This window comes from Aplysia californica, unplaced genomic scaffold (genome assembly GCF_000002075.1).
Source record: "Aplysia californica isolate F4 #8 unplaced genomic scaffold, AplCal3.0 scaffold00070, whole genome shotgun sequence".
In the NCBI taxonomy this organism is placed as follows: domain Eukaryota; kingdom Metazoa; phylum Mollusca; class Gastropoda; order Aplysiida; family Aplysiidae; genus Aplysia; species Aplysia californica.
Genome location: NW_004797340.1, coordinates 1,839,479 through 1,849,386, shown reverse-complemented (window position 1 = coordinate 1,849,386; position 9,908 = coordinate 1,839,479). Strand labels below are relative to the sequence as shown.

The following is a 9,908-nucleotide window of genomic DNA, read 5'->3' as shown; positions in this document are numbered from 1 at the left end:
AAGTTAAATAGCCGTAGCATCTTTGTAGACAACCAAATTAATTTACTTTTGTGTTTTAACATCATTTTTTAACTTTGGGCTGTTTTGGTCAATTTGATCGTCCACACCGATGGACAGTATTCAGAAAGAGACAGAGAGAGAGAGAAGAGGGGAGGAGTTGATCTTGCGAGAACTTCCGGGCGGGTGAGAATAGCCACTTTCTTACTTTTACTCCAGCGCAAAGTGCCTTTTCAGAATCAGTGGAATAGAGTTTCGTCTTAAAAATAAGCGCGGCCGGAATTAAACGAGAGAAAATAAACAATTGTCCTAGAGTCTTGTCTGTGTCAATAGACATTGTTACTAGACTCTACCACACTAGACTCTAGCCCTAGATCTAGATCTAGATCTAGACCAGATTCATTCTATTCGTAAAAACTTTAAAAAAGAGAGGTTCTATGAGGAAATGGAGGTTTTATAAACTCCTACAAAGTACAGTCTTACCTCCCTTGACAACCACCTGTATAATAATTATATTAATTAGTTCACTTTCCATTTCCCCCCTTGCGTTTTTTCTTTTGCCGTAGCTATTCGGACTCAAGTCTGGATAACCTCCAGTGGCTATTCGGACTCAAACTCCACCAGGTGTACCGAATGTGAAGCGGACAGGAAATTCAACCTTGGCCTTCCTCGGTTGGATATTAGTGATGTCAAAAGTGAACAACAGTTGCAAAATCGGAAATGCTACAAGACAAAGGCAAATAGGGAAAGGGCAATATCTGAGCTCAAAGCAGTGAAAAAAAAAAGAAAATATCAATGTTTCAGAACAACAACGCAACGAAGTGGGTATTCGGGCTTGAGACTGAATAGCCTCCCGTGGCTATTCAAATTTTCGGACTCAAACTTCAATACTGTACATTATATATGTAGAAGTTGTTCCTTGTCTAACACTTTCGATGTTGTTTTGTCCTGATTTTATTTGAACATCATGTAAAGTATGTTGTTGGAAAAGCTCTTCCTTTAGACCACTGTTACTTTGAATGACAGGCTTTTGTTCCCTTTGGAAGGAGTTTGACTTCCAATTGATCAATGATTTTATCTTTCTCGTAAAATAAAGTGGGTTAGACTACCTATTGATAGTTATTTATAACCCTTTGTTATTCTGAAACTTTGATTTTCAATTTTTCGTCACTGCTTTGAGCTCAGATTGCCGTTTCCCTGTTTGCCGTTACTTTACATTATTTGTGTAGAAAATTTTGGCCAGGTCGTAGAAACCGAGGAAGGCGAAGGTTGAATTGCCTGTCCGCTTCAGTTCGGTGCACCCGTACCGGTGATTGCGCATGCGCATTGGAGGCTATTCAGACTCGAGTCCGAAAAGTGGCAGCCAACTATCAATAGGTAGTCTTTAGAAATCCGCTTTATTTGACGAGAAAGACAAAATCATTGATCAATTTGAAGTCCAGTTCAGTTAGAAATTAAGAAGTGAAAAATTAAAATTAAAATCCTTCCAAAGGGAACAAAAGTCAGTCGTTCAAAGTAACAGTGGTCTAAAGGGAAAGCTTTTCCAACGGCGTACTTTACATGGTGTTCAAATAAAATCAGAGTTTATTATATGGTCGCTTTTATGGACAAGCGGGCTAACTCAGATTTCAGGGGTTTCCAGAAATCTTGACCTACACCAAAAGTGGGCGTTGCCCTACCCATAGTAGAAGTTTGCTTTCATTGGTGTGTATTTGTTTGATAGAGAGAACTCTCCTTGTATTTTAAAGAAACTGAACAAGGGGCAAAAACTTTAACTTCAATTTTCTCAAAACAGCATTTTTCGGGATAGCCTGCTTGTTCTTAAAAGTGACCATATATATCCGCAGATACTATCTTTTCCGAGTATCTGCACCAATGTTATGTCTTTCATGTTCCAAAAGTTAAATAGTTTTTGTCATGTCTTTATTTTTAATACTGATTTTTTTCATTCACATTTGTCCAAAAAATTTTACAATATAGCATCACTGACTTCAGCGCATCTAACGAAATAACCAGACAAGTCTGTTCTTTTTTTAGTCTCAAGAGCAGAAATGCGTGCTTTTGGTACATTAAATGATAATTACCATAAAAATACAAGGGTATCCCTAAAACTGTACGTTGAAAAGTACCAAAAATTAAGTCGGCCCAGACAGAGTGGTGACAGAGAGCTGACCCCTGTGACCGTGACGTGATAAGGCGCCCCGCGGGGAACCCATCCCGGGGAACCCCCCGCGGTAACTAAAATTCCACTGCAGGTGCGCCGTGATATATATGTGAGGCAACGTTGTGAAATCAGGCGCTTGTCAAAATGACTAAATCTGAGAAAAAGGCATTTTTTCCGCCTGTTAGGACATTTTAATCGAATTTTATTTTTTGGCTCAACCACTTTTATTTCCATATAAAAACACATTTCCTTGGAAATTTTACTGAAAAATACTGATTATGGATACAAAATTATGTCACTTTTTAGTTTTGAAGGACTCTTTAGCTATTGAAATTACCAAAATTTTGGGCAGCCCATTTTTCGCTAATTTCGCCACTGAAACCAGACAACCTTACCTCCTTTAATTGCGAATATTTTGATTTTTATTCAAGATAAATGGATATATTTCAATAGAAGCAAGGGAAGTGAAACAGCTTTTAGATGAATCTCAATAACTCCACATGCTGAAAAATTGACGAGTGCCTGATTCCACCGTGTCATGACATGGTTAGACAAGCAACAATACTTCTACATTATTGGAGTTTGAGTCTGAATAGCCATCGGAGGCTATTCATACTCGAGTATGAATAGCCTATTCATTATCTTTAGGCCTAGATCTAGATCTATAATATCACTGTGTAAAAGGGGCACCCGCCAACTCTGCCCCTGCCACCATATATTTTAATAACGATCAGCCGAAATTATTATACCTATCTGAGACGGCCAGCCAAATCTTTGTCATATGAGGCGCATGCCAAAAGTTTTTTACTTGACCACGAAGGAATAAAAGTAGAAAGCTGAAATTTGGTACTAACCTTAATTTTTCTCTTTGTAGTCACCTCCCACAATTATACATTTTTGCCTTTTGATGTTATGACCTTAAAAAGACCTTGGGAATAGAAGACCCTCTCTTTGTCAGAAAACCAGCCTTCTACAACTTCTTTGAACTCGCCTCATCATCACTTTCAAAATGTTTTCCTTTTAAATGGTTTTTCCGTTTAGAGAATTTTTTTTAAAAGTCGGACAGGGCTAAATCTGAAGAATAGGGTAGGTTTGGCAAAATTTCATAGCCACTGTCTAGTGCAATTTCTGCAGCTTTTTTTAAAGTGTGTGCTGGCGCGTTGTCCTGAAGCAGGAAGATGCCTTTTCAGATCTTTCCTCTGCGTTTTTCTTTTACAGCCTCTCTTATTTTTTTTAAGCAGGCTTATAATGGTCTCTGGTGATCGTATGTCCATTTTTAAGATAGTCTCATAATCGCTCCTTCTTGGTCCCAAAAGCTGATAGCATCACTTTCCCACTTTATGGCTGCACCTTTGCCTTCTTTGGTTTTTTGAGACAAGGGCAATTTTTACTGCATTGATGCAGATTTTGACTCAGGATCGTAGTGGTGGACCCTTGTCTCATCCATGGTTACAAGTCGTTCAAAAAATTTAGTGTTATCCTTTTCATACAGACCAAGCAGTTCTTGACAACAATCCATACATTGCACAGGAGTCAAGAAACGTGGGACCCATCTCGCAGAAACTTTGGTCATATATTCAAATGTTCATTTAAAATTTGTTCAACTGATCCAATGCTAAGCCTAGTTTCTTTGGTCAAACGTTCGACTGTCACCCACCTATCAGACAACACAAGTTTCTTGATTTTCAACAAATTCTCCTCTGTTGTTGCTATCATTGGGTGACCATAACGGTGGTCATCTTCAATGTCCATGAATCCACATTTAAATTTTTTACACCAAAATTTTTTCGCAGCATAGGATGTGCAATCAGTTCCATATTCAGCATGCATTTCTGTAAAAGTATCCTGTTGTTGCTTGCCTTGCAAAAACAAACACTTCATTACTGTCCTGTGCTCAATTTTCTCTAATTTCAATTTGAAACTGGAGAACAACATACCCCCATTCACTTACACCAAAGATTGTGCATAATAAGATAGTTCACTCGGCCAAAAAAGTGTCCGTGGAAGTCCTCACATTGGTTCAGATGTCGCTGTAGTCTTTGTTTTGAAGCTCTCTTTCGTTTCTCAAAAAAAAAAAAAATAGGAATAGCACCCCCTTGTGCATCAGCTGTTCCGGTTCACTCAGTGTGGAGTTTTGGGTTTATTTTATTTTAATGACCTCTCGCCTCTCGTTCTAAAGCAATATTAAACGAAGAAAACAGTCTCCCCTTCCACCTGAAGAGGATTTTTGTCAGCGTAACCTTTTAAAAAAGCATTATTCCGAAATTGTAATTACACTTTATATGAAAACTTGTTAGTTTCACTTTGATTTTTTTCCACACAAGTAAGATAACTCTGTTCACAAAGTGGGTGCTTTTTCGAAGAGGGAGCCACAGGATTTTGAGGACACTTTTTTAATTGGTTCAAAGAGTGGAGTGAACCATTTTGTTATACAGAATCTTTGCTTACACTTACAGTGCACTGGTGTTGAAACATGTGATTGGAAATTCCCCAAAATCCGCATGCTTTTTATGAAGATGATTGTTGGCTTTCACCCCAAGTTTCAGCTTTTTACCTTTATTCCTTCATTGTCAGGTAAAAAACTTCTCTTCTTGTTGAAATTCTTTCATGCAAGTTTAGATTACTATTCATATCTGCATATGTGTTTTTACCATTCCTGGCTGAATACAAAAGCGGATAAGATTTGACAGTTTTAAACTGCAGTCAAGCTTACCAAGGCTCAAGCACATAGTCAATTCATGGTATTAAATTAACCTTGAATTATACACGATTTTGTACTGGCGTCTTTTTTTTTATTGCGCATTACGGTTAGAATCTAGTGATATTTAGGTGACTTTCTGCATTTTCATTAACTCACAGTGGTCTGCTGGTTTTTTAACTTACTTGCATGATTATGGAGTGATACAGAGCCACTGAGTCGCTGTTTACATCTGACAGAAAATTTATAGTGCAGTCTTCTACTTCTTTTTCATCAGTATCTCCAGATGAAGGTACAATGTCGTGGTTGTGGCAGCTGCTGGTTATTGTTTTGCTGTGTGCCTTCACATATTCTGATGACAGAAGTAAGTAGTAACGTTTAAAGAGTTTCTTCTTTTTCGACCTTTCTTTTTCTTATATGTATATGCAGACACAAGCACTCACTCTTTCTACATACACATGAAATGCACATGTGTAGTGTAAGCAAGCAAACATATCGCTACCTCAGAATTACAAAATTTTATCTGACATTTTTCACCATTTTGAGTTACTAAGACCATGAGGTCAGAAACCAAATGCTCTATCTGCACTATCAAAGTCGTAAGATTATTCTTGGTCATTATCAAGATATTCAAAGAACTGCTCGTATTATGAAACTCAAATTTTTTCATGTAAAATCTCTCAAAAGTAGGTATTGAGCAGATGGAACTTTGTAATTCTGGGGTAGAGAATTATGCTGACACATTTACGCCTACATGAACCGGGATCCTGCTCGCCAAATCTGAGAGTGGCGATTCGCGATTCAGTCGGCTTCAAAGAATTGCGAGTTTGCGGGCGCTCGTGGAACACTAAGCCTCGGGCTCGTTGTATTCGTGAAACGGAACAGTGTCATATCAGACATATCAACACCACTTGGCAAGTCCCACTTTTGTTGTCCCACTGTCCTCTCTGCCCACCCCACCCTTCGTTGCGCAGCTGTACTGACCTCAGTTAGCGACCCCATAATTCACCCCCCCCCCCTCCCAATGATTGGCTAAAACAATGCCTCCATAAAATTTGTTCTGTCTATTGGTTATTGGTTGGAACCCGTTCATTTTGTTTTAGTAGGGGGGTTGGACTATACCATCTTTTGTAAAATAGGGAAGTGAATTGCGAATCACTTTCCGCTGGGAAGTGTTGCGATTCAGTTCCGTTCTCGCGCTCGCGACCCAGCTCTAACAATAATAATAATAATAATAGATAGCATTTGTATAGCGCATATCCCCGCTCAACAGCAGGCTCTATGCGCTTTACCTATATTATTACCCCAGCAGACCATAGAACACTCCGAAAAATTCTCAGCTTCCCGGGAAGCATACAGTGCAAGCAGCCGATTAAGCGCTCAAACACAAACAAACTGACAAGATCCTTCGCTGTCCATAGCCGGGTACCCATTCCCACCTGGGTGAAGGGAGGAAAATTCGTGTAAAGTGCCTTTCCCAATGCCACTGCAGGTGGGGGGGCCTCATAGTTTTACTATGGGGGAGTAAAGAATACATCTGCCTTGATACTGCGTGTCGTAAGAGGCGACTAAAGGTGCATAGGTCTGGCCACCTGAAAAGTGACAGTTTGCGGAGGGCCAACTACCCGACCCAGTAAAAAAGGAAAGTTATAGAAACACGAACAAACATGCCTTATAATTTTTTCATCTTGGGAGACGGAGGAGCTTCTGCATCAACAGGAACAATGAAGGACAGCGGACAAAGCCGAAAGGACTTTTCTGACCCGAAACCTTCTCTGTCAAACAAGTCTCTCCGGATTGCGTAGTGGAATGTTCGCACCTTGTATGAAGCAGGAAAAAGTTCTCAAGTGACTCAAGAAATGAAATGATACAGGCTGCACATACTAAGAGTCAGCGAAACCCACTGGATACAGTCTGGACAGAAGCAGCTCAGCTCGGGGGAACAAATATTCTGGGAGGGAAGACAAGCACCATGCGGAGGGAGTTGGAATTATTTTGAGCAAGTATGCGCAGAAGTCACTTAGAGGATGGGAACCACACGGGGAGAGGATCATCATGGCTTCTTTCACTACCAGAAGTAAGAGCATCAACATGATCATAGTACAGATCTACGCCCCAACAAACGATGCTTCGGACGATGACAAGGATGCTTTTTACAGCCGGCTCCAGCGGGTCATCGACAAACTACCAAGGAAAGATGTCAACATCATAATGGGAGATGCTAATGCCAAGATTGGTCAGGACAACGTAGGTTACGAGGGAATCATGGGACAACATGGCCTGGGACAAATGAATAACGGTGAGCGATTTGCAGATCTTTGTGCTTTCAACAGTCTTGTCATCAGAGGCTCTGTTTTTCCCCATAAGAAGACCCACAAGGCTACTTGGGTATCACCGGATGGAGTGACGGAGAACCAGATTGATCATTTTTGTATCGCTCGTAGGTTCAGGCGTTCACTGGAAGATGTCAAAGTACAGAGAGGGGCAAACGCTGGATCGGATCATCATGTGCTGTTAGCAAAACTCAAGCTTCATCTCAAAAAGCATGGAACCGGAACAGAAATCAAAAGAATGAAGTTCCAAGTAAGTCTTTTAGATGGACACAAGAAACAGGAGTTTCAACTGCAGTTGAAGAACAGATTTCAAACTTTGGCGGATGTTGGTGAGGAAGACATGGGGGTGGATACACCCTGGACCAAGGTTAAAGAAGTCTTTACATCAACATGTCAAGAAGTACTCGGTGTGAAGAAATGGGAGCACAAGGAATGGATTAGCCAACACTCATTGGATTTAATTAGGATTAGAAGACAGCTGAAGGCAGAAGCGAATGCAAGTAGAACAAGAGGATCAAGAGCGGATGCATTGGAGAAGTACAGGACAACAGCTAAAGATGTCAAGAAATCACTAAGAAAAGACAAGGAGGAATTCATGAACAGGCTAGCAGAGAAGGCAGAGGAAGCAGCGATAGGAGGGCACATGCGAATCCTTTACCAGACCACAAGGACACTTTCTGGAAAATACGGGTAACCTGAAGTACCAGTAAAGGACCAAGAGGGGAAAACCATATTTTGGAAAGGAAGCTCAGTCCAAACGATGGGTAGAGCATTTCAACAATCTCCTGAACAGACCACCACCGAGTAACCCACCAAACATCCTGCCAGCAAGAAATGAGTTACCAATCTGCTGTGATGCTTCTTCAAAACAAGAGATTCTGGATGCCATTGTGACAGCCGACATCCTCCTCCCACTGTTTACCAGGATCTGGAATGAGAGCAAGTTCCCAAAGGATTGGAAAGAAGGACACCACGTGAAGCTTCCAAAAAAGGGGATCTCAGCAACTACAGAGGGATCACACTTCTCTCAATACCAGGTAAGGTCTTCAACAGAATCATTCTGGAGAGAATCAAGACAGCAACGGATCCAAGACTACGGGATGAACAGGCTGGTTTCCGGAAAAATCGCTCAACCACCAACCAGATTGCCACGCTGAGAATTATTGTGGAACAGGCCCTGGAGTGGAACTCCCAGCTGATAGTCAACTTCCTTGACTATGAGAAGGCTTTTGACAGTGTAGACCGAGCAACACTATGGAAGGTACTGAGACACCACGGAATCCCACAGAAGTTGGTGAACCTCATTAAGAGCATGTACGAAGAGACAAGTTGCAGGGTTGTACATGATGGCCAGCTCACTGACACCTTTGACATCAAGACTGGTGTGAGACAGGGATGTTTATTATCACCGTTCCTCTTCATATTGGCAGTTGACTGGCTGATGAAGGAAACCACTAGAGGACACAAAACGGTATACAGTGGACACCATGGACACAGTTGGACGATCTGGACTTTGCAGATGACTTGGCGCTTCTGTCACACTCTTAGGAGCAGATGCAAGCAAAGACGACAATTTTAAACAGCCTATCCGAGTCTGTTGGATTTAGGATCCACCCAGGAAAGTCGAAAGTCCTAAGGATAAATGCACGGCGAAAGGAGCAGGTCACAGTACAAGGAAATGCACTAGAAGACGTCGAATCGTTCTGCTATCTTGGGAGTATAATTGACAGAGAGGGAGGAACAGGCGCTGAAATAAAGTCCCGCATTGGAAAGGCACAGGCTGCATTTATTTCTTTGAGCAGGATTTGGAGGACCAGGGATATCTCATTACGAACAAAGCTTAGAATTTTCAACTCAAATGTGAAGTCAGTCTTGTTGTATGGATGTGAGACGTGGAACGCATCCCATATGTGCATGAAGAGGATCCAGGTTTTCTTGAACAAGTGTCTGAGGAGGCTGCTGAGGATCAAATGGACAGACAGGATCACCAACGAGGAAGTGTTAAGAAGAACCAGACAGAGCCCGGTCAGAGATGAGGTGGGAAGAAGACGTTGGCGATGGATTGGACACACTCTCAGGAAGTCAAGCAGCTGCGTATCAAGAAAAGTGTTAGATTGGAACCCACAGGGTAAAAGATCAAGGGGAAGACCTCGTGGAACCTGGAGAAGAGTCACGGAAATGGATGTACAGAAAAGTGGGAAGACGTGGAGTGAAATCAAGCGACTAGCCCAGGATAGGGAAAGGTGGAGCGTGTTTGTTCGTGGCCTATATCCTGACCCAGGGTGAGAAAGGCAATGATGATGATGCCTTTCCCAAGGACACAACGTCAGGCCCTTGACGGGCTTCAAACCCACGCCCTTACGGTTGCGAGTCCAAGAGCCTAACCACTAAGCCACCGACGCCACATAAACACACATAACACACACACACACACACACACACACACACACACACACACACACACACACACACACACACACACACTCTCACACACACACACACACGCATACACAATCACCACACACGCGTGCTTACATACACATGCACACACACACGTGTGCTTACATACACATGCACACACACACACACATGCACATACACACACACACACGCATGCGCGTGAGTGCGCAGGCTCACACATGTATGCACACGCACGCACACACACTCACACACACACATACACAATCACCACACACTCGTGCTTACATACACATGC

The 9,908-nt window shown here is 41.9% G+C and overlaps 1 protein-coding gene across 2 annotated transcripts in view; it reads left to right on the top strand.

Moving 5' to 3' along the window:
* The window catches only part of LOC101849596 (neuronal cell adhesion molecule), an 83,264-nt gene that overhangs the window by 876 nt on the left and 72,480 nt on the right, over positions 1-9,908 (top strand). For both annotated transcript variants that reach the window (XM_013079995.2, XM_013079996.2), the window contains exon 2: positions 5,137-5,223. In XM_013079995.2, the coding sequence (XP_012935449.1) occupies positions 5,157-5,223 (67 nt within the window). In that variant the 5' untranslated portion in view covers positions 5,137-5,156. The remainder of the gene's footprint in view (positions 1-5,136; positions 5,224-9,908) is intronic.